We start from the raw sequence: 23330 nt of genomic DNA on the forward strand, positions 1-23330 counted from the left end.
GCTCTCCACCTGTCCAAAGCCATGTTGTTTTGCTGTTGTGGCCACTGTCTTGTTTGTCCTCTTGTCTGCAAAAGTCACATTAAAACCACCAGCAGAGAAACATGGGTTTAAAACTTGTTTTTCTTTTAAAGAACATCCTATGGCTACCTCAAAAAGAAAAATGTTTGAAAAAAGTATGCTTGCCTGCAGGAGTTGTGGCGGTCAGTGGAGTCATTGAGGCACTTTAGTAAAAACAAAACAGGTGCTATTCTCTTGTTTAGGGTCCCTGACATCCACTTTGTCTCTACTGTTCTTTACTATTGAGCTGAGTGATGTGACGGAGGCCTTTTTTGGTGCTAAAATGAAACCACCTAAAATGAAACCTTCTCTTTTTCAGTTTTGCTTTTCTGTTCTCAGCCCCTTGCTCATGTAAATCAAGTACAGTCTCCAAAACCTTTGCCTCTCCTCATCCCTCATTAAAACATCTGTTGTCATTTGTGTCTTTTTTTCTGGAGGTGGGTTTTCTCATACAAAATTTTGAAATGCAAAAGAGAGCCATCGCGAGAGAAAGAAATCGGAAGGAACACCACAAGAATCTGTACCTATTTTGTATATGTATAATAATTTGAGATGTTTTTAATTATTTGAATGCTGAAATAAAGCATGTTAAGTGGTCGTACAATGAATCCTGCCTTCACTGTCTCACTGACTGCCCCAGCAAGACTGATTTTGAACTTGGACAGATTTGTAGAATGAACTTTTGAGCGAAAGAGAAATAGACGCTCAAGCATCTCCCCAAAGATGTTGGACTACAGCAGATTTGACCTATTTTGAGTATCCTAAAGATTCTCCTGGCTTCAGTAATGCATGGATGTGGAGCAGGACTGCACAGTTTGTTAAGCATCTTAACGCAAGACTGTTAACATGTTCTCTAGCACTTATCTAAATCATTGAAAACCTCTTTTATGCCCAAGAGGTTTTCCCTCGTTCTTATGACACCGATAATCACTGCGCTTTAATAAAGCAGCCTACCTGTCAGATGGTGATGTGAGTTCCCAATCTTAATTCCAAGGAATGAAATCCATTGTGGGGTGAGCATATTTCTATTTTCTTATCCAAAAGAAGTAATCCAGAGTAGCTGCATCGCACAGCTCCACCAGCAAAACAGAGAGAGTGCCTGGGTAAAGCCACAGTGCAAGCAGTGGGCATCACAAAGAGGCTGATTGTCCACCTTGAGGGTGCAGCCCCGCACTCCCTGCGGGGCTCCACAGAAGAATATGGGTCTGTATTTGAGGCACTGAGAGAGGAATGTCGACCTCTTTGGTTCTCAAATATACTGTAGGTTAAGAGGAAACCCCTCTGATGGCATATGTAAATGCATTAGGCTTGAACATTAGCAATGGGATGGAAAGTAAATATGGTAACTAATAATGTTGACCATCCTACATGACTACGTCAGAGGTGACATCAAACACCTGACCTTTGAAATATTTTACTAAGGTAGGGCAGTTGTGGCCAAATAGTTAAAATCAACACCCGCCACTCTGGAGATCATGGTTCAAATCGATGGCCAGCAAAAGCATGGGCAACAAATATCAGCATTGCCAGATGTGGATAGACAGACCACAATGGATAACACAACCCCAGCCCCTGCTGGTCCACATGTGTGGTGCCATTAAACAATATACTAATACCCTGAACTCGAGCCATAAGATAGCCTCAGTACGTGCCACACATTTTGACTACATGGACGTGCATGGATCCTTGAGAGGATGGACAGTTTGACGTAGATGTGTGAGCCAGATCTTAGCGAGCACAGTCAAAGGGACAGTGTGTAGAATTTAACGCCATCTAGTGGTGAGCTTATAATTAATTCATTTAAATAACCTATTCAGTTCAGTAACAAGGGCATGCAGTGACCTTTGAAGGGGCAGGTGCTCAAAGCAACAACAAAAAAGGGCACATGATAACGTGCCTGCACTATCCACCCACTTGGGGTTTGAACCCATGTTACCACCAAGCTGCCATGCATGGAGGGGAGGGGGGTGCTTAAAGTAGATGAATAGCTCAGTAAAGTGATAGAGGGTGTGTATGTTTGTATGTGCGTGCGTACGTGTGTGTGGGGGGGATGGGTGTCTGTCTAATTTTTACCGACACAAAACAACTTTGAGGATGAACACTGCCACACAAAAAACTACAAACATGCTGACTACTTTATGGCATATGTCACTTCCTCCTTTTCCTATTTGTTACAGCGACGTAAGTCAATTTGAATGCCGACTCATGATTACTGCTTTCCTGGCAGAAGCTGCAAAACAACTGAAATGTTTTGTCATTACCGCTTTTGTCCATATGGTGCAGCCACAATCAACATAAACTGAAAAGTTCCTTAGTGTTGCTTTAAGCATGTCATATTTTAATGTGTGATACTGTACTTGGACCATTTTGCTGGCAGCATGTTAAATGATCATTACATAGAAATGGCTCAGTACAGGACCGCCGGCAGCAGTTGACAAGTTAATACAGTATATGATATGGAATCAATCTGAGAATGAATTATGCCATGAAGGATGGATCAAATGGCCAAGATAGATATTAGGGCAGCAACTAAACATCGATTAATGGATGAATCAGATACAGACATTTTATTACCATTCCTTTATTCACAGAAAACAGGATTTCATATTGACAGTGCAGAAAAGGCACAAACAAAAAAACTGATTCTGATTCAAGAGGCTTTTTCTCTTCTTCAAAAAACAGATGTTTATAAATTTATTTTGATTAAACTCAAAGCTAATCTGCCTGCTTTCATGAAATACTTCAGAATCCTGAGAATACTTAATGTTGACAGGCTAAAATTGCCAGGAAATGGGATAATTTTTAATTTCTCCAAATGATCAATAGTCAAAATAGTTGATTAATTTGATAATAGATTATTTGTCAATTGATTGATTGTTGCATCTCTAGAGAAGAACTACATCAATGAGTGACTTAACTGGATGTGACAAATCCAACAGAATTTTGTTTTCTTTCGGATATTCATGTGCTGTGTTGTTGAAATAGTAGGTGGGGTGGAGGTGGGTTCACTTTACTCTTACGTTAATGCAAAATTTTCACTCAGTGGTAATGTTTATCTGCACTATCTACAAAATGACACGTCACTGTTTATTTACTCAAACAAATCAGGTAAAAGCTTTAAGAAAACATTCACCATCACCAAAAGCCATTATTCCTCCCACTAAAAACATAAAACGAGAATGTCAAGATGAATAAAATACAAGCATTAGGGCTTTAAGCAGTTACTATTAATGAGGAAAGTAAGAGCTTTTACATAGGACAGTCAAAAAAGGCAGCAACAGTCTACACTTGGGTATTTGTAAAGAAGGATTAAATTGTTACAAAGCACAACACAGATTAATAAAGATGCACACACAAGAAAAATTTGAGGGATATTATGCCTCCTCTAAATGAATTCATCGTTTAGTGTCCCGTCTCTGCAGTGTCATGTGTGTGACACACACAAAAGCACCAAGAACCATCCCGAATAACAATCTTTTATTTGGTCAAGTCTGATGACGGTTTAATTAATCAAAGTACAGTTTGATTCTCTATTCCTCTCTCGTTTCAGTCTTCAGAAGAATCCTGAGGAACCTTCATTTCTTTTCATTTTTGCCCAGCTGGCCCACAGGCCATCAATATCCCATACCCGTTGAGGCGGAGTTTCAAGAGAACGCAAACAAGCCATTGATGAGCTTCGGGCCTCCCCGAAGAAGTCCCACCCACAGCGTGAGGGTGGGGTGCTTCCGAGGGAAACGGCTCACTTCCTGCTTCACCGAGTTTGACGAGCTCAACAGGACGCGGTGATGTTTGGGGTACAACTTGATAGTGGGCTGGCAAAGGTGAGGGGGGGAAGGTATCTCCCAGGTGTGGGTGACGTGGCGTTTGCCCTCCTTCCCGCCCCTCCCCCGATCCGGCACGGTTTTGCCTGGTCGGGCCCCAGAAAAGGAGGCGGGGCGGCAGACCCACTAAGCGTTGCGTTGGCCCAATCGCCCATGTTTGCGGGAGTGTGGTGGCAGCGGTGCTACGGGGTGGCGAGCCCGCTATGGGTTTCCCAGGAGGTTGTTGGGAGGGCGGGCTAAGCTTCCGCTTTCCATTTCCTCCTCGCAGTGTGGCCTGGTGCTGCTGTTCCGACACCCGAGACCCGCTGGACTCTAGTGGATCTCCAAGGCTTCACTGAACCAAAGACGTGAATGACGCTGGTGTCGTGTTCACACCCAGGCGGTCCAGCCCTCGTACAGCTGGGCTAGGTTGTCCATGTTTGTGGCGTCCTTGATGACAAAGTCCACCTGGAAGCAAACAGTTGGACACTGGTTTCATTTGGAAGTCTTCAAACTTCACACCTCGTATGCTTCCTTTGGTGTATGGTGTCGACAATGAGGACGTTGAAGCAAGTTTGAATGTTTGAAGCAAGTGCAGCTTTTGAGAAGTGCCACTATTGCGCAATCTCTTATTCACGGAGAAATCTGCATTATACACACACATTGTTTTAGATTATTGACTTCCCTTGTAGGAATTTTGTTGAATTTTTATAATAATAATAATAATGAAAATGATGTTTCTATCTGCTCCAGGGGCTAAGATATCAATTATTTAGTAGGCATTGACAATATTGTTGAATTTCCAGGAAAACTTCAGGTTTTAGAATCTTAAAGTCACCCATCGGTTATAGAGACATGTTTGCCAGGCGCTTTAGGCCAAAATCAGTTAAGATGCTTCAGGGAGAGGCCTCTCCACCCGAGAGCAGGGGTTGTTTAAGGTGGAATCTCCCTCGTTAATATCGCATTTGGTTGGAAAAATGGTTTTGGAGCCACCAGAAGGCCAAATGTGGCAGTGATGTTTGTTTGTTAGCGCAGGGATGGGTAACTTATATGATGGTGGGGGCCACCATTTTTTTTTTTCCATTTCATCAACCCTACTAGGGGCCACATCTTCCTAACCAGATTTATGACAAAAAATCCATTATAAATAAGCATAAAATGCATGCTGGCCTGCAAATATGTTTTTTTTTTTTTAACCCCAAAAAATTATTCAAAAAACACTGCTGAACCTCCAATATGCCTTAAAAAAAAAAATCTATTATTTAAATTATTGAAAAAACCCCATTGAGGACAATTTTTTTAATTTATTTTTTATTTTAATGTGCAAATAGGTGAATCTGTGGTTGCCGAACTAGTATGCTGGGGTCCACTGTAGTAAAGGAAACAGGAAGTAGAGGTGCACCGATCGATCGGCCTGCCGATTTATCGGCCCCGATTTCCTTAATTTTGGAAGATCTGTGATCGGCCAATCCCTTAAAAATAAACGGATCTTTCTACCAATCTCATCTCCCTCCTCAAAGGTCTGAAAAAGTCAGCCACTGTCCTGTTCTGCTGAGATGACTAATAGGATTTTCATTTTTATTTGAGAGAACTACTTGCATATGTATGTGCAGTTAAAACAACCCATTTGTATTATTTCACTGATATTGTTCAAGATTGGAACACTGAAGGTATATGTTGCTTGTAGTGAAAAAAAAATCTGTATCGGCAAAAATTGGGATAGGCAGGTCAGACTTTTTAAAAGATCGGGGATCGGCCAGAAAATTGTGATCGGTGCACCCCTAATAGGAAGAGATAGAAGAACGGCATTGTACAGTAGGTGGGTGTCATAAGCCTCCTCCAAAAACAAAAACATAGACCCCCAAAAATATAGATTAAAAAATATATAGATATGATGAATGTAGGTTTACTTAAGCCTAACCTGTTCAGTGACACTCATCCTCCGGTTGGGATCTATGTCTCTGCCTTCCAGCTTGGCTTTCACTCTCTTCCACACACTGACAGCATACGAGTTCCTCTCCTGGACAGCTGCAGGCAAAGAAGGAGGTTAAGAGCTTCTGAAAATTAAGAAATTAATGTAGTTGCTAACAGTTCCACTATATGTGGCTGTATTGCCCTTGCAAGATTATTACAGCTTTAAACAAAATAACATATGAAATAATACAAATTAAAAAAACATAAAAAGAGAAAAGATAACACGCAAACTATTTATTAGGTTTATAAAACTAAAATGTAAATTTTAAACATTCTCGATTTAATACATAAACCTCTGGGGTTGACTTTAAATAATTATTTATTTCCGTATTGCTGTATGGCTGCTGGCCTTATGGAAGACAGAAAGCAAGTTGTTTGTGAGTTGTAATTCTTTTACTGCATGCACGTCTTGAATATTAGTGCCCTACTAGTGAGAGTGGAAACAAAGCGTTTTGTGAATCCCACTTATGTTCAAGGCAGGACATGCTCTGCTGCAATATGATTGGCTACTGCTTCCAGGCAGACTTCAAGTGTGACTCATACAACAATAACGCCTCAATCAATGAACAGTGTCGCTCACAGACTTATGTCCTATGGTGCCCTCAGGTGGCCAAAGCAGGGCATAACAGAAGGCATAGTATTCAATTGAATTCAAAAGAAGTCATTTGTATAATTGTACAACAATATTATATGGGTCCTTACAATTTTTTTTAAAAATCAATCAGTCTAGCACTCAATGGGTTGTGATTAGTGAAAATGGTTGGCATTGAATGATTAAAAGCAACGAAAAGGCAACTAAATATTTTGTGCTTTGGTGTGTCTTGCGAGTACAGATTAGTTCTACCTTTTCCTGTTTTGGGATCTCGCACGGCCCTTTTGGGGCTGGGGTTGAGGCCTTTGCTGTTCACCAGTGTGCTGGGTGGGGTGTCCGTGGGGGTCCCCAGGTTACGGGGCAGGGCCTTCCGTGCATTCTGGGACATGGATTCTGGCTGGGTCTTCAACCCACTGCATCGAACAGCTTCAGCACAAAATAAATTATTGCATTAGTATAGAGAAATACCTCTCGCCTCGAGTGAAAACTTAAAATTGCAACAGACCAAGGGATAATGTGACATTTCATTTGATCCAACCGGTAGTGTCACTACTGCCAAAGATTGCGGTTTTGGGTTGTGAGCTTACTGTGGAGAACAGCGCAACAGCTTGTCTGAGGAGGTGAAAACTATAACGCCTCATTCTAATTGATTCTTAGCCTCGCAGTGACCGGTCAACAACTCAACAATTGACATATCTCAGGATTCTTGGCGGATTTTGTGTAGATTGAGGAGTGTGCAACCAATTCTATAGTTGTATCTATCTTTCTCCCTTACTGTTTTCTTGACAATAATATGTTCTATGCAGCCCTGCTAGTGTAAATACGGTATTCTGGGTAATGTTGCGGTAGTGGAATATGAGTAAAGTAGTCAAATCCAGCAGTTTTTATCAATATCAAAAGGCGGCACTTTTGCCACTTGCTGTCGAGTGAAAGTAGGTGGGTTTCCATCCACCTATTTTTATTTGAATTTTTCAATAACTGCGAAAAAGAAACTGAATGGCAACGCCAGAAATTCGATAAAAGGCCCAAAATTACGCTTGGAGGGGGTTTGTGAAGCTTAACGAAAAAAGGAAAATGCGCATTTTGCCGATGGAAACAGGTTTTGCGAATAAGCGACAACAAGACCGGATATACGTCACACGTTTTGACTGATACTACGTCACACGCACGTTTGTAGTCACAATAAATGGCGGATGATAAAGTAAGATATGTTTGGGGAGACGAAGAAACAGTTCTTTTTATAATTAATTAAAGAAAAAAAACATGAATGCAATTTTAGATGGCTTTATTAACATCAGCTCTCAATGTAACGACACACTTCACTTACATGCGGGAGGGGAGCCAACAAGACAAACTACTTCCGTTCAGTCCGTCAAAACCAACATTTTCACCTGGAACTCCCCATTGTCCCAAAGTTCCGTCACTACAACGTCATCTCGCAGCGCATATTCGCCAAAGAAGAGCGGATGGAAACGGGCATAAGTTGCATGTCCGTTTTGCGCATTTTCACAAAATTTGCATTTTTTTTTTTAAACATTTGGATGGGAACCTGACTATTGAAATCACAGTTGCTCAGGTAACAACCAATCACAGCTCAGTTTCAGAAAAGAGGTGGGCTGTGATTGGTCGTTGCCTGAGCCCTGATCAACAAGATGTCATCTTCAGTCGACAGCAGGTAACAAAATGGCCGCCCCCCCTCGGATAAGAACGGCTGGATTTTGTTGCTGCATAACTCATATTCCACAAATATAATATTAATCAGAATGCCATTGTTAGACTAGTGAGGTCACATATAACATATTATTGTCAAGAAATGTTTAAGGTTGACTTTCTCTTTAAAACATTACCTGTACACAATGTTTGATGAGAGATCTGCCCTAAAATGGATTATTTCCATTGATACTGTTGTCTATTGGAATTTTTTTTAAATACAAAAATGTTATGTAATAACAATAATAATATTTAAAAAAACAACAACAACCAAAAAAAAACTAACTCCACTGTGTATGATGAGTATGTATTGTGGTAACGTCATACCGGCTGCAAAGCTCGTCTGTGCTCCTGATACAGGGCTTGCACAGTCATTTTCTCTGTCTGTCACCAACGGGGAGGCAAAGCCCACCAGGCCATTATAAACACTGTAGAGAAGAAAATGCAGAGGGTTAACGCCTGATTGATACCAGCCAATTCTTGTGCATGAGGCCGGGACTACCTCTGACTCTGTGACTGGAGCTCCTTAACGGTGGCGGGAATCTCTTCAAGCAATTCGAGTTGCTCCTGATTACGTGGCTGTCCACTGGCCTGAATGACAGTGAATAAGACCACCTGGATGTTGTCCTGCCATGCCTTGTATTCCATCAAAAAATGACGCACGCTGCCCTCATATGCCACCTCCTCGCAGTCGGCCAACGCTGCCTCCTCATCCTGCATGTGCACAGGACAGGCAGACATTTCAAAATGGAACTCTTGAGTGCTTGACAACAGAAGAATGCATGGACTGTATGAGATACCGACAGTACCTTAGCCATGGCTCTGAGGAGGTGTTTGACATCACCCAGTTGGCGGTTGTGGTTCGACAAAATGGTTTTAATGGAGTCAACGAGGAGTTGCTGAGTTTCAGCACAAGCCTCCAGCTGCTGCTCTCGCTCCTCCTGAGTTCTCTGCTCCGTACTAAGCTCCTCTTCCAAATGTCTCAAGGCACACCTCAGCCAATCGGGGCTGCCTATCGGTAGGTCCAGCACTGGACTCTGTAGTGATCATAAAAAGAGCTTTAAAGCAAGATGACAAAGTGACTGTAGTCAAAATCTGGATTAACTGTTGGTAAATGTATAGGCCGCTGTCAATTCCAATATGTGGCAGAACATTTTTTCCAATGACCGACCACTCGGCCGATTAATGAAAAACATATATTATTAATAAACTAACTTATTTTTTTGGTATTTTAATGCTTACAACAAAGGCATGAAGAACATTTGACTGACTGGACAATACTTTGTCCAGAGGAATTTACAAAAACAAGTTAGAAAAACATGCAATGGTGAATTTCTCTTCAGATTTACAATATAAATGTAACGCAGTATACAAGCAGCCAGAGTTGGGAGGGTTACTTTTCAAATGTATTCCATTACAGTTATCTGCAAAAAATGTTTTTTAGTTAGTAGCATAATCCAAGTACCATGATATTAAAGTAATGTAACTCGATTACTTTGGATTACTCCAATACCAAGAATGCTCATGAAGACAAAATACAAATAAATATCACCACAATATATATTTTTATACAGTGCACCCCTGCTAATAGCAAAAATCTGTGTATAATTGACACACATTAAGATGTATGAGTAGATGGGTTGGTTGGTTGGTTGATTGATTGGAGGGCCATATGCTGTTTCGAACTGTCACTGAAAGCAACCACACCTCACAGACAGACATACAGATAGGTAGTCATCCAATGAGGTAAAGTAAAGCTTTTGTTGCTGTAATGTGGAATGAGGGGAAAATGCTTTTGAAAGCAACATTTCCCATGGTAGCTCATTTCACCCACACGCATTTATGCACTAATAATGATATGAGGATGGCCATGCGTGATATCAACTGCAAAACCTTTCTCCCAGTCACGAGTTTAGCCGTGTATATTGTGTATGGGCGTTTAAATAGCGAATTGGTGGGAGGGAGATTTGTTTGAAGATAACTCACATTATGCTCATTGCCTATGGTTAGCAAGAAGCTCAGCGTAGCATGCCGCAGGACTCTCAGTGCAACATTTTCTTTTTTTAAAGATAAATCAGTCCTTCAGAAAGTTTCCAAACAGTGGATACCGGTCGCCACTTCCTCCATTATTTCGTGAAACTTTTTAAACGGGTGTGGAAGACACAACATCAACACAAACAACAGAGGCTCCCTGGCTCCGCCACCCTCTTCTCGGCACTAGGACATCATTCTGCGTGACTCCAACACTGAACAGCATTTACATTTTCATGAGAAAGTAGGGATATATTGCTGTTTGATCAGTAAATTATTAATACTGGTTGATAAAATTGCCCGACCAATTAGTTGGTCAGGCCCTAATCAAGACTAAGTGTGCTTATCAACTTTAAAAAACAGAGAGCCTTGTTCGGGGCCACTAAAAGTGAATAAGTGTCACACATATATTATGCCACACATACTGTATGATCAGTCAAACCCACCAGTCTCTGCAATAGTTCAAGCTCCAGTGTAGACACAGTGCTACTAAACTGGGCTGCATAAGAACAGGTCTGCTGGCAGCGCTTCAACAGCTCAAACAAAGCTGCATCCATGCTGAGAGCCTCAGCGGATCGGGTGCGAAGGCCTTCGAAGTTCAGGATGGTGGAACACAAAAAGGTGACCTACAAGGCAAGACATCATTAAAATGAGTCATCCATCAGGTACTGGCTAAGTATGCAGTATCAGGTTTTATCAGCAGGCCCTGTAAGCTGTAGCACCTGACTTGCACGCTGGTTTTCTCTGGCCACCGTGGCACGTCTCTCCCTGATGGTCATCTCAAAGTCCTGAAGGACTGGGGCCAGTGTCGGGTTTGCACCGCCAGCCCATTTGAGGCGCTGCTCAATGCTAGCCTCCAGTGATGAAAGCTTCTCCTGAAGATAGCAGTCATCAAAACAGAAAATTCATTTTCGGTTCAACACAGCAGGGCTCATGAAAATAAATCATACAACTGTAATTTTCTTAATGCTTAAGTCAAAAATACAATTCTGACTGTATTGCTGCTCAAATCTGCTTCAAAGTTGTATAGTCTGACAACATGAAACAACGACATATGTCAGGACACACACCTGGATTGCAACAATGGCTCCTTCATCCTGACTTAGTTTATACAGCTTCTTCTTCATGTTGCTGAGAATGACGGCACGAGGAGGAATGTTGACACTTAGTGTCTGATTATTGGGACCCAGGATGTCCTCATGCTGCCACTGGAGAATGAATGAATGAATTTATTTCGAGCATGTATAAAAATAAACTAAATTAAATAAAATAAAAACAACAACAAAGCATTTACACATGTTCGGAAAAAGAGTAGGAATTAGTAGAAACTTGTTTAATTCCTACCCTTTTATACCTTATCCAAGTATAACCCTAACCGTTACAAGTTTACGTGAAAAAAACATGAACATAATATACAAATGATATCCTTAAAGACACCTGTTCAACTTGGACAACGAAGAACTGAAAACATCCCATTCCATTAAAAAGGTTTCAAAAGTTGTGGTTCCTAATTTCTGCAAGTGGTACTTGAAGACAAATATTAAGTCAATTGTGTCCTTAGTAGCTTTACTCATTACAAGCAACGAGAAGTTAGATAACAAACATAATGTGAATATATCTGAACTTTTGCCGAGTACCTGAAACATGGCAACATGCAGCTGAATCCTCTGCAGGCTGGCCTTTGCAGCATCCAGGTTGCCATCCAACCTTCGCAACATGTCTAACTTCTTCCAGGCTGTGTCGTATGATGCGGCCAGCACTGTGGCTCTGTTCAGCAGCAGTTGAGAGACACGGCCTGATGCCAGGCTCTGCTCTGCTGCCTTCTTACAAAGTTCGTCCAAAGACACCTTTCAAAACAAAAAGTTTCTTAGATGAGTATTGACCGCAAATGGATGTCATATTGTCAAGGTGGGATGCTCTGAAAATGTGACTGCATTCAATGGCAAATCAGCAAAAATGTGGAAACAATGCGTATTGAGCTGTATCAAAAATTAGTGGTGTGCAAAAAGTTTGTACCTTGCTCTCTGCACCAAAATCTTTAGCCTCAACCTGGGCAACGACATCCAGCCCAAGAGCAGACAGGGTGCTGCAGAGGGCCAGGCCAAGAGCTTGGCTAGGCAGACCCATGAGCATCTGCCAAACAAATTCAGCTGTAAAGGCTTTGATGGGGCGGGTCATTTGTTCCTCTGTGATTATTGCCCCACTCGAGCCAGTAGCATTAGGCTGCCGGTACAACGGTTTTCCTAAACTGACTGGTCCATTGGAGGTCAAGAGCTCATCAGGAGGGGGCCCTTGATATGCAGGTTTTGCATTAAAAAAGAAGAAGAAGTCATTAGATGACTAGTGGCTGGATATTTAGGACTTAATTTGTGGGAAAATCTTTCTATCAGTTAAGAAATCTCACCAGATAGGGTCTGAGCAAAGCTTGAGCACATTCTGAAGAAATCTCTGATGGTTTGTAGTCTCTTAAGGAAGAAGACCTCTTCTATCAGTTCGCGCTGAGCGAGGCTGTCAAAGAAGCGGCGCTGTGCAGCGCGTGCTTCTCTCAGAACATCCACCTTCCTCCATGCCGGTGGCACTTCCAGTGAACTTAGCTGAGGATAAGCAGCAGATAAAATAGGTTGCTAACTTACTAATGCTAGCAGTACGGAAAATGAAGATAGTTTCCCAAAGAAAAGGGGATTTATGTGAAAGCACTTAACAGGGTAGAAGGATTTTGGAAAAATAACCTACTTTGTGATTTTTTCCCCCCCACCTTCAATACAATTGCAATTGCGATTTAATGAGAAACTATTTTCTCAAGATCCTCTTCCATTAATATTAAAGACAGTTAAGCACGTCAAAAACATAAATCAGATGTCAAATCAGATTACAACAATAATCCAAACAAATCTTGGTCTTTATCAATTAAACTTTTTATATTGCATAAAACAATCAAATGTAAACATGGACTGCTCTTCTTTTTATCTAGACACTATATAAATAGAAAAATATACAGTGCCCTCCAAAAGTGTTGGATTGGCAAAGTCGATTGCTTTGTTTTTGTTGTGACTCATGATGGTTAGCAGCAGAATAAAATGTAACACACAATTCTCACGGACGTAGAGCCAGAAACAAACAAGAACAGAGAGGCTGCAGTAAATGCCTGGAAAAGCATTTCAAATAAAGAATGCAACAGTCTGGTGCAGTCAATAGGTTGCAGACTTGATGCAGTTATTGCAAGTATCATGCAATACTAGCTGGAATTCTGAACTTTCATCTTGTTATCTTTTGATCTGAAACCCAAATGTCTTCAATATAGAACAAAAACAAAGGAATTTAACTTGCCGTTAAAGTACATTTGGAGGGGACTTTCACTTTACACATATAGTATAAACCCAGTTGAAGGACTAAAATGAAACAGAGGGGTTCCCCTACCGAAATTACAGCCTTTGTGATTTAAAAATTGCATTCTACTGCATTGTGATGTTGATTATTTGTTAAGTCTTAAGAGTTGGAGCATTATTCAGTCAAGGTACCAATGAAATTGGATTACGATTGGAGTGGGGCAAACAAATATGCAAGATATGGAGATAGCATCAAATGTGTTGAGTTGAGTGTCATTTGACAAATTACCTAAAAATCTAAAAACGGTCAATAGAGATAAAGGGGCTTTGCATTGAGTATTTCAATTCCGGTGTGTATCTAACCTTTTCAGTAAGCTGTCCAAAAGCAGTCTCTAACTGAGTGAACATTCCATCAAAGGCCACCAGGAGCATTTGACCAGCAGACATTTTTGGAGAGTCCTGACCATTCCCATCAATGCAGCGTGGCTGGATGAGCTCAGAGTACTGGGCACGCAACATCCTGAGTGTGTGAACACAACATATAACAACAAATTATAATTATCATTTGCAATATGCTACTCAATGTTGTGTCTAATCAAATTCCTAAATAATCACTGTTCACCTTGTGATGTCCAGACATTGGTTGTGTCCATCACGGTCTAGCCCTGTTGTAGCCAACAGATTGTCAACCAAGCCTTGCAAGCCAAGGCCATCAGAGCTCTGTTCCACTAGCTGCTCCATTTCTGCCAACATGGACTCTAGAGTTGGCTCTCCTTTAACCATACAGCGAAGAGCCTCGGGAAAGATGATCTGACGGAAGTTGGTGTTCAATTCCTGCAGTAATAAAAGGGGGTGTCTTCAAGGAGCATATTGCAATTCAGTTGAGATACCAGCTGAAGACAAAAATGATGATCTGCTTTTTTAAATGATACAATGTGATCATCTCAAATTGAAAACACTAATCAGATTAGTTTGCGGGCAACAGTTAACAATCAACAACAGCGTTACCTGCAAGCAAGTATACACGGAATTGGCCAGATAAACAGCCTGAATGGTGGCGGAGGGTGACGGGAGCTCCAGATCATTTGGCAAGAGGGGGCAGCGCTGCAACAGTGTTGCCAAGGCACTGACATTCCCGATCATGCTGCAGAGCTCCTCTAAAAACCACGCTCCGTCCCGGGACATTAGGTCGACCAGCTGCTCTCCTGCACTGGCTGCTGCACTCTCCATCACCAGATTGCGCCTAAATAACAATAATTGCAATTGTGCTAAGCTACACGTGAAAGACTTCACAGTTTGCAATTGACTGGATTCTAGTAGATGTCTTAAATGATTTGTTATGTATGTAGTAGCTATTTGAACCTGCAGAGTGAGCAGAGGGCAGAGGTGATGATCCCAGCTAGGCTGAGTGAGCCCGAGTCTCCATTTTCCCGCAGGAAGACCCCAATGCAGTGCTCAATTTCCTTCAGTTGCTCCTCGCACGCTGCTGCAGTTGTGCCTTCTTCGGCTTTCAGTCGCTCGGCTTGATGTATCACGCGCTCGTTGGTGTCGGCCACTTGGCGTTGCAGAGCCAACTCTACGCTAGACATGAACTGGCAGGAAGCTGCATTGGACTGTGGGGTAAACAGAACCTCATATCTGTGCAGGAAAAGAGACAGCATCAGAGGTCAATCCAAGGTTATGTTGTGAAGTAGTTTTTTTTTTTAGGGAGAGAGTTGTAAAGTAGTTCTTGAATGAATAGAGGTTTTCATGAATGTGCTCAGCTTACTGTCTGTAGATATGCTGGCAGTGCTCAACTGTCATGACTCTCAGCATTTCCTCCAACCAGGCCTTCCACTGGTGGGATCGATGGCGCAACAGGTTGGTTCGTGGGTAGAGCAAGGCGACTGTTGCATAGCTGTGCAGCTGCTCCAAGCAAATCCGAAGGGCCCCACGGCGCTGCTGGAGCAAGGAGCTCACCTCCGCCTCCAGGCTCTCACACTGGCTGATCAGATGGGCTTGGCCTGCATTCTGCAAGAAGGCTGTAGCTGGCACATAGCTGGGAGGACCTAGGGAGGATCATAATTTAAAAAATTAAATATTATCAATAACAATGTTTTGACTTTTGGTATACCTACAGTATGTGTGGTTTGTATACACCTTTAATTTCCCTTCTACGTGCGGAAAAAAAGTAGCTTGGGCCAATCCGTGTGGTGGTTCTATCCTACGGTTTCCTTTCACATTCCAGAAATATGCAAGGCAGGCTAACTGAAGGCTCTAAATTGCCAATGTGTGCAAATGTGAGTATAAATGGCTGTTTGCCGACCAATACTGGGCTTGCTTTTCACCCAAAAGTCATCTGGGATAGGCTCCATCTTACCCACGATCCTGAACAGGATACTGTAAATGCTAGAAAAATCAATACATGGATAAGAAATAAGACTATCTTAACCTAGATCTATGGGGGTACTGATGTCCTGCAGCAGAGCAGCCAGCTGAGTAGTCTCCAGGTTGGAAAACGCTGCCTGGTACTGGGAGATCCATTGATCCAGGTCAGCCAGCTTGCTTTGAATGGCTTCTTGCACAGTCCTCTGCCGCGATTGGAGCTGAGTGTGATCAGAGTACCTGTATAAAAAATAAAAAAAAGGATAGAGGGTCCAGTTGTGACATTACTATTCAGAATCTAAGTAATATGAAATCAGTGTGTCATTCATACCTTTGCTCCAGCGTGACAATTCGATGCTCTGGATGGTTCTCTGCTCCTTCCAGGAAGGCTACCTCCTCCTGCAACTTGGCCTGTAGTTTCTCTCCCTGGCAGAGCAGATCCTGGAGGACCAAGTATTCTTCGACAGCTTCTTCCACTTGTGGCAGGACGGTCAGCATTTCGTCCCGATTCTTAAACCAGTTGACCTTCGCAAAGCGCACATAGTCAAAACAAGTGTATTTTTTGTTGTTTGTTGTAGAACAATTGCATGCCTGACGCAACCTTCTTCCTCCTATAATTCCTTACCTTAATCTCAGCCACTCTGGAGGAGTAGAGCGAGCGTGTGATTTCTCTCTCCATCTCCCTCTTACTCTGTTTGCTGTCAGCCTGTTGCCCCCCTCCTCCATACACTGCACCAGCAAAGCCCACCTCCCCCCCAGCTGTCCAATCCACTAGGGGATCATAGACAAAGGCTTCCAGCAAGGTTAGGAGGGTCTCTCTGCCTCGGCGCATCATCTGAATAACCTAAAAGAGGAAAAATGATACAGAAACATCTTATTGGCAATGTTATGCTCTCTATAACTGTGTGGACAGCCCTGAACAGTTATACAATAATTGCACAATTAAGTCAAAGCCAGTCAGTAAATTAAGATACAGAGTTGGGAGTTATATACCAATATCAAATACAGTGGACCCTATGCGCAAGGGGAAGTGAGCAGCTGGCTCGTGAATAGCAAACATTTGTTAATAATTATAAATGCATTGAAAATAACTAAATAAATGAATAATATAAAAATACTTTAAAGATGTTTTTAAAATACTTAAATTAAAATTTGCTTATAGGTGACTTTGTGGATACCGATCCATGAGTATGTGGGAATCCACTGTACTCCATTTGACTGCAACAACGGGAATTTGCCATAATCAAGGTCTGTTCATTATAAACACTCAGCTAATATAGGGAAAGTGGTGAGTGTTGACATGGCATTTTAATGATACAAGGATACATTAAAATCAACATGCCACAAGATATGAAATATATCTTAGATACCATGCACAGGCAATTGTGAAAACATTTACCTAGAACTTGCTCATTTTGAAAAATGTGACATTTACCTGTTCACAAGAAAGCCTGAAGATTCCCTCCACCCCAGTAACTCCCAGTGCACTCTCAATATTGTGTGTCATCCTGAAAGGTACCTTCTCTGGGACTCTTAGACTCTTTCCTAAAGCACAGAAACCAATGACGTTAAAAGTTATTCAACCAGGGAAATATGTAAACCTCTAATTTTAATGCAACAGGACATTTGTCACCAATTTTATCAAGACATTAAATATAATCTAAAGAACTACCTTTTTCAAAACACACATTGTAATCAATGTGTACAACTTCTCCAGTGGTCATGTCAATGAGCACATTGTCAAGGTGTCGGTCACCAAGGCCAATTATGTATCCCACCATCGACATGACAGCAGTGGATCTGGCGTAAGACTGTAAAATGGGGGGACATAATGTAATTAAGATACAAATAGTAAACAGGTTTTATGTGTAATACAGCACATTCATTAGATACACTAGAAAAATATATCTAAAAAACTGACTGACAACATTGTTTACCTGAGTGACCCTCCACCATTCACTAGGAGTGGTACATGAGCACCACAACTCCTTGGCCAATAAATTGGATGGCGTAGCCTCCATCAATTCTTTCAGCACTTCCTTCATGACACTGAGGGGCCAATCTCGTCGTGTAACGTCTAGACTGAGCCCAACTGCTTTCAGGGCAGGACCAATGTGACTGTAATAGAGCTCACTTGGACGTGGTACAAGAGGCACTGGCTGCTGCTGGAATGAGTCTTGGGCCTGGGCCAGGAAAAAAGAATATTGCATTAAATTACGCAATTAGGCATTACAAATACTGCTGCTGCTTGTTGCAGTCATAATGACAATTCCGTAGCATACAATATGTAGTATGTTACCTTCTGAGCCTGCAGCACAGCCTCCCTCTGTTGCCAGCGCTTGTATAGGCCAAAGAGGGGTGTGGCTCCATCAACCCACTGGATCAGTCCCGATCGTGTTCCAAGGGGTGTGACAGAATAATGGCGTGCATGGAAGCGTGGCTGCTCTTGTTGGTTGATTTTGGTGAACATCGTGTTCACGATTGATAAGAATTGCATGATGCGCTCATCCAAATGTAAATCCTCCAGACCTGAGTGACAGGACAATACAATTTGTTACAAATGATTAGGTTTAGTTTGATTCGATTTTGATTTTTTTCCTATTTGGTTCCATTCCCTTCAGTTCAGTACGATATTGATTAATTATGGAACATACATTTTTCTTAAATATCAAGGACAAGACAAAAACTTCACAAACATTACATTCCAAATCAAGTTTTGCGGAGGCAATAACTGGTAAAATGATTTAGTTTATTAATGAAAGTGACACGTACTATACTCACATAAGTGCTATACAAACACTGACATAGCAAGGATGATGAAAATATTTTCAGAATTCTAATTCAATAAATGTAAATATAAAGTAAAAAGATTCTGAATTGTCTTAAAAGTGCAATAAGTCAGGTCTTTCATAAATGTAAGAAAATACTTTTAAATTCATGTGAATAGTACATTTCAAGAAACAGTAAGATACACACAAAAAAAAGGGGGGCCCTTAAAATTCTATTTTCTTATGACTTTATGGGAGAGATCAAATAATTGATTTATGGTTTTAGGAATTTATATCGAAGGGGAAAATCGATTAGATATTGATTATCCGATTTTTTAAACCCAGCCCTACAATTGATCATTTGACACTTAAGGCAATACAGTACTCTACAAAACACAATTAGCAATCTGTTAGCTATCCATTTTTTAACTGCAGACTTTCTATTTTAATGAAGATAAGGCCAAGAGTGTCTACTCTCTGCAATAATTTAATTTCTTTGTCTTCAGCTTCGGATAAAAGCAACCCATAACCCATTAAAGCCGGGAGCGCGTGACCGCGCTTCTATCGATAAAAATTGGAGCACTCCAGCGCTGTTCTCCCTTTAAATCCGGGAGAGCGGATATGTCATTTTATTTCGTTTTGACCAATTCTTGGTCTCTTAGCCGATGAAATGCATCAGAATATGCATGAGAGGGTAACGTGGACTTCGTAGCACGTCCTGGAGTTTTATTCTAGCATTTATGGCTGACGCAGATTCGCGATAGTTATGCAATAAATGACGTGATTGACGATGGCACGGGAGGAATTCGAATCAGTGTAACGAGTATACAGTGACATACAGTTAAGAAATATGTGTGTAGACAATGAGGAGGTTGAAAATGTTGACAGCTTTGTAACGGAATGGACGAAGAATAGTTACCACTAAATCCCCCAAGGTTATTCCAACTGCGCTCCAGTGTTGAAACTAAATATATACCCGCAGATGCACATTTGTTTGTTGATTTAAAAAAATATATTTTGAAGGTTCATAATAATAAACTTAGGTTTTTGTGAACGCCACAGGTGTAAGCTCTGAAATGTTTTTGGAATTATGTTTTTCTATCTGAGATGAGCTGAGATATCAATTTCTTTTTTTATATATTGTTGAATTTCCAGGAAAACGTTTTTCAGGGGTGACTCAAAAGTCACCCATAGGTTTTAGAGGCACCAGTGGATGAGACAGTGAAAAATAAACTTGTGAGTTGTTCCGGGAACATCCCACTGGGAGGAGGCTGACAGTTCGGATTTGAAATATATCATTTGTGACACCTGTCCTGGAACCTTTCTGATACAGCTCAGCTGCATATATGATGTGTAAGTACAATCAAATAAGGAACAAAATAAACAGTTGGTCGTCTAAAACTGGTCTTTACCTTTGAAAAGGTATGGGTAGTTGTGACCATCAGAGCCCCGGAAGAAGAGCTTCTTTGGCTTGGTCTTGGTGGGGAGAATGGTTATGGATTTGCCAATGCTCTGAATGGTGACGGTGTCTGACGCTGACACCTCGCCCGGCAGGGCCATCTCTGTTGCAGTCATAGATGCCAGGTGTGGACTGATCTCATCCAAATGGAGAAGATAGCTGGTTCGCTTCTGAGCACGCTGCTGCAGGCTTAACATGATCTAACAAAGATGACTACAATTAATTCTCTCAGTTGACTGTGCATGTTATAAAAACAAAATGTACAATCTTGACGTCAAGAGGGTATTACGTAATGAAATTATAAACAATTAGAACAGAAGATCATCATCGTCAAAGACACCTGTTTGAACGGGAGCCAGCTGCTGGCAGGGTTGGCAGGGTTGTGGGGGTTCCTCAGTCGCTCGAGGGCAGAATTTATAGCGTCGCCATACGTTTGCTGGAACCAGGTCTCATGTGGTGTCTCTGCTGGGGCCGATGTGATGCTGCAGACATGCTCCAGGGCAAAAACCACAGGGCGCATCAAGGCAGAGTGCTTCTCGCGCATGATTGCTATCTTCTCATCTCTGAAACACAAAGGAGAGATAAAGATAAATCAGGCTTACCGTAAATTTGCCTTAGAGAACATAGACAATGTACAAATGGTGATGTTGGCAGAAAGAAGCTAAACTTCTCAGAGAGGAGCGCAGATCTCACCTTCGGAGCGTGTTATTATTTTGAACCCTCTTCACCTCGTCCTCTAGCTGTTGGATCCTACGCAAGACATGCATGTGCTGCTGCTGCAACACGCCCAGCCACAATTCATCCCAGAGTAACGTCACCCTGCGCAGCTCACCGACTAACTGCTGGACCTGGTCAGCACACAACACTGGTTAGGACCTCATTCAGAAATCACAAAAAATTTACCAAAAGACAATGACTGTATTTAATCACGCTGTGAAGCCCAATACCTGAAGCACCATGGTAGGGTTTGCTAAGGACAGCTTTTCCACTATCTTGCTGTAACAATCCTGCATCATGGCTTGGTCTTGACTGGAGCAGAATGTTGCCAGTTCTTCTGGAGTTTCGCCTTTGTCACCACTCTCTGGCTGCTCCTCCTCCCCACCAAGGCCTTCTCCTTGGATGCTACCCAAAAATGTGGGCAGAGCCGATGGCAGTTTGCTCCCTGTAAGAAGCAGATTTACCAATTTTACAAGATGATTGTAGTCAATGTTTGATATACGTTAAAGTGTAATAAGGCATGAGCAATAAACTGAAAAAATAAGCCCTGCCTGAATTCTGAGCCTCCCCTCCAAGGGAGAGTGAGCCCACAATGGCAGGATAAAGGATGAGATGTGGGGAATCCTGGGCCACTCGGCAGAGTAAACTACATATACTTTGTCGTATGTATGCTTCTGGATGATTGAGCCGTGAAAAGAGCTGTGGCGTGATACCTGAGAGAGAGAGGAAGGAAGAGAAGGAGGGGGGGAGAGAGAAAATCGGAATATTAACAATAACATTTAGAACATTTTAATTGAACTTTTAAACAGATTTAAATCTTTTTTTTAAGTGACAACTTCCAGACTGAATATAAAAGTGATAGAGTTCGACATACCCCTCCAGGGTGCTGTCGGAGTGGAGGCTAAACCTAGCTCAAGCCCCTCCCTCAGTTCTCCAGCATGCTTGACCAACAGACGGAGGAGACGAAGGGTTGCCATGACGATCACGTCATCATTACTCTGTTTGCTGTTATGACAGGACAGCAAGAGTTTGGGGTCATCCACATCAATAGCGACCTGAAACAACAGAAACTCTGGATGAAGACCATAATAAAAAGATGGAGCTTTTCACATTTAATACATGTATCAGACCTGGATGTTTCCCCCAGTGTCGAGGACCATTGCATGCACGCAAAGGACGTCCCCAAAGCTTACCTGGCCCGCATTGAGTTTCAAGAACGTGAAATAGGCCTGACAAGATATCCGATAGAGGCCAAATATTCGGTCCACCACTCGTCTCCAAACCCGAATTAAACCATCCGCAACAGGTTGGCCTGCCTCTGCCAGCCAAGGGCATGACGCAGTTAGCTGTCGCCATATCACATCCACCATGTCATCTTCATCATCTTCCTGTTGGAGTGCCATATCCTCATCCTAAAGAAAAACACATGCAAAGAATTCAAACAATCTGACATAATAGGTAATGAGGTGCAAATAAAACATTTCACAGGGCTTCAGACTACGACTGAAATGGCGACTTTTTTTTCCCAGCGTGTTTCATTTTGTTGCATTTGTGCAAGTGTGTACATTTACAGTAAAATGCTCCCTCCAACACAGGTACTGTGATCGGCGTTACCCACATATACATTTTTCTTTGGCGGGCGCCACAAATGAATTTGGGTAGCCATTAAAATACTTTGACACCACTCTACCTGTATGCCAGTTGGTCGACACATGGCTTGACCAAGAATGCTAAAAATTGTTTCCCTGTCTTCTTCACTTGTAGTTGCAGGTAAGAGCTCCTCAATATCCTTCTTTTCTCCAGGAAGAAGAGGCAATCCCTCACCTTGGCTAAAGGGAAATAAATGTACTTATAGTGTGATATTGGTCGACGAGTATATCGTCGCTGCTATGTGAAAAACTATTTTTTACATTTTTGTTTTTGAGATTAAACTGAATGCAGACATCCCCAAAACATAAAAATGTAGAAATTGGGAGAGAGAAAATGGACACGTGTTTTTCACATAGGAGCGACGATATTCATTATAATACAGCTCAATGTAATTATATAAAACAATAGCTAAAAAAATATATATCTTTAACAAAATCAATGTCAAATAAATAATTTCAAGAATAACCTGCTTAGGTCCATTTACCTGGCATTGTCGACGACCTTCCGACCCCAGCGGTATGCCCAGCTGGCCAGTGCTGCCCAGGACTTTGCCACCTCAGGGGCTAGGCTGGTGGAGAGCTGGTAGAGTTGGCCAAGCACAAAGTCTGGCTCCCCAACACCAACACTCACTACACACAAGTCATAGACAGAATTTTTGGTTATTCAATGACCTCAATTGGTCACCAATAAGCAATTGGTAGTTGCAATTACACTATTAGTCAAAATGTAGCGTTCTTAATGTAAAACAATTTTTACCGAAAAATGTCCCATTGTGGGTTGTTCATGCTTGCCAACTATCATGTGATCTTTAAAACATGAAGCTAAGTAAACTGCTTAACCATCTTATGAGAACAACCGTAACCTTTGAAATGCATAACCCCT

General features: G+C 41.8%; 1 protein-coding gene across 1 annotated transcript in view; it reads right to left on the reverse strand.

Moving 5' to 3' along the window:
* Window positions 1-2618: 2618 nt before the first annotated feature.
* Window positions 2619-23330, reverse strand: part of smg1 (SMG1 nonsense mediated mRNA decay associated PI3K related kinase) — a 44974-nt gene continuing 24262 nt past the window's right edge. The window contains exons 32-64 of the mRNA XM_086069568.1: window positions 22933-23077; window positions 22489-22627; window positions 21992-22210; window positions 21673-21853; window positions 21350-21511; window positions 21029-21243; window positions 20775-20929; window positions 20422-20644; window positions 20035-20281; window positions 18154-18383; window positions 17792-18037; window positions 17527-17665; window positions 17290-17399; window positions 16480-16698; window positions 16186-16379; window positions 15922-16094; window positions 15259-15538; window positions 14853-15128; window positions 14499-14733; window positions 14113-14324; window positions 13854-14010; window positions 12569-12758; window positions 12181-12455; window positions 11802-12011; window positions 11235-11372; window positions 10887-11039; window positions 10611-10790; window positions 8943-9170; window positions 8636-8847; window positions 8461-8561; window positions 6676-6849; window positions 5779-5885; window positions 2619-4325 (exon numbers count right to left, since the gene is read on the reverse strand). Of these exons, the coding sequence (XP_085925694.1) occupies window positions 4248-4325; window positions 5779-5885; window positions 6676-6849; window positions 8461-8561; window positions 8636-8847; window positions 8943-9170; window positions 10611-10790; window positions 10887-11039; window positions 11235-11372; window positions 11802-12011; window positions 12181-12455; window positions 12569-12758; window positions 13854-14010; window positions 14113-14324; window positions 14499-14733; window positions 14853-15128; window positions 15259-15538; window positions 15922-16094; window positions 16186-16379; window positions 16480-16698; window positions 17290-17399; window positions 17527-17665; window positions 17792-18037; window positions 18154-18383; window positions 20035-20281; window positions 20422-20644; window positions 20775-20929; window positions 21029-21243; window positions 21350-21511; window positions 21673-21853; window positions 21992-22210; window positions 22489-22627; window positions 22933-23077 (6203 nt within the window). The 3' untranslated portion in view covers window positions 2619-4247. The remainder of the gene's footprint in view (window positions 4326-5778; window positions 5886-6675; window positions 6850-8460; window positions 8562-8635; window positions 8848-8942; window positions 9171-10610; window positions 10791-10886; window positions 11040-11234; window positions 11373-11801; window positions 12012-12180; window positions 12456-12568; window positions 12759-13853; window positions 14011-14112; window positions 14325-14498; window positions 14734-14852; window positions 15129-15258; window positions 15539-15921; window positions 16095-16185; window positions 16380-16479; window positions 16699-17289; window positions 17400-17526; window positions 17666-17791; window positions 18038-18153; window positions 18384-20034; window positions 20282-20421; window positions 20645-20774; window positions 20930-21028; window positions 21244-21349; window positions 21512-21672; window positions 21854-21991; window positions 22211-22488; window positions 22628-22932; window positions 23078-23330) is intronic.

The sequence above is a fragment of the Leptonotus elevatus genome, chromosome 1 (assembly GCF_054856555.1).
Source record: "Leptonotus elevatus isolate MCC_2025b chromosome 1, RoL_Lele_1.0, whole genome shotgun sequence".
Lineage (NCBI taxonomy): Eukaryota > Metazoa > Chordata > Actinopteri > Syngnathiformes > Syngnathidae > Leptonotus > Leptonotus elevatus.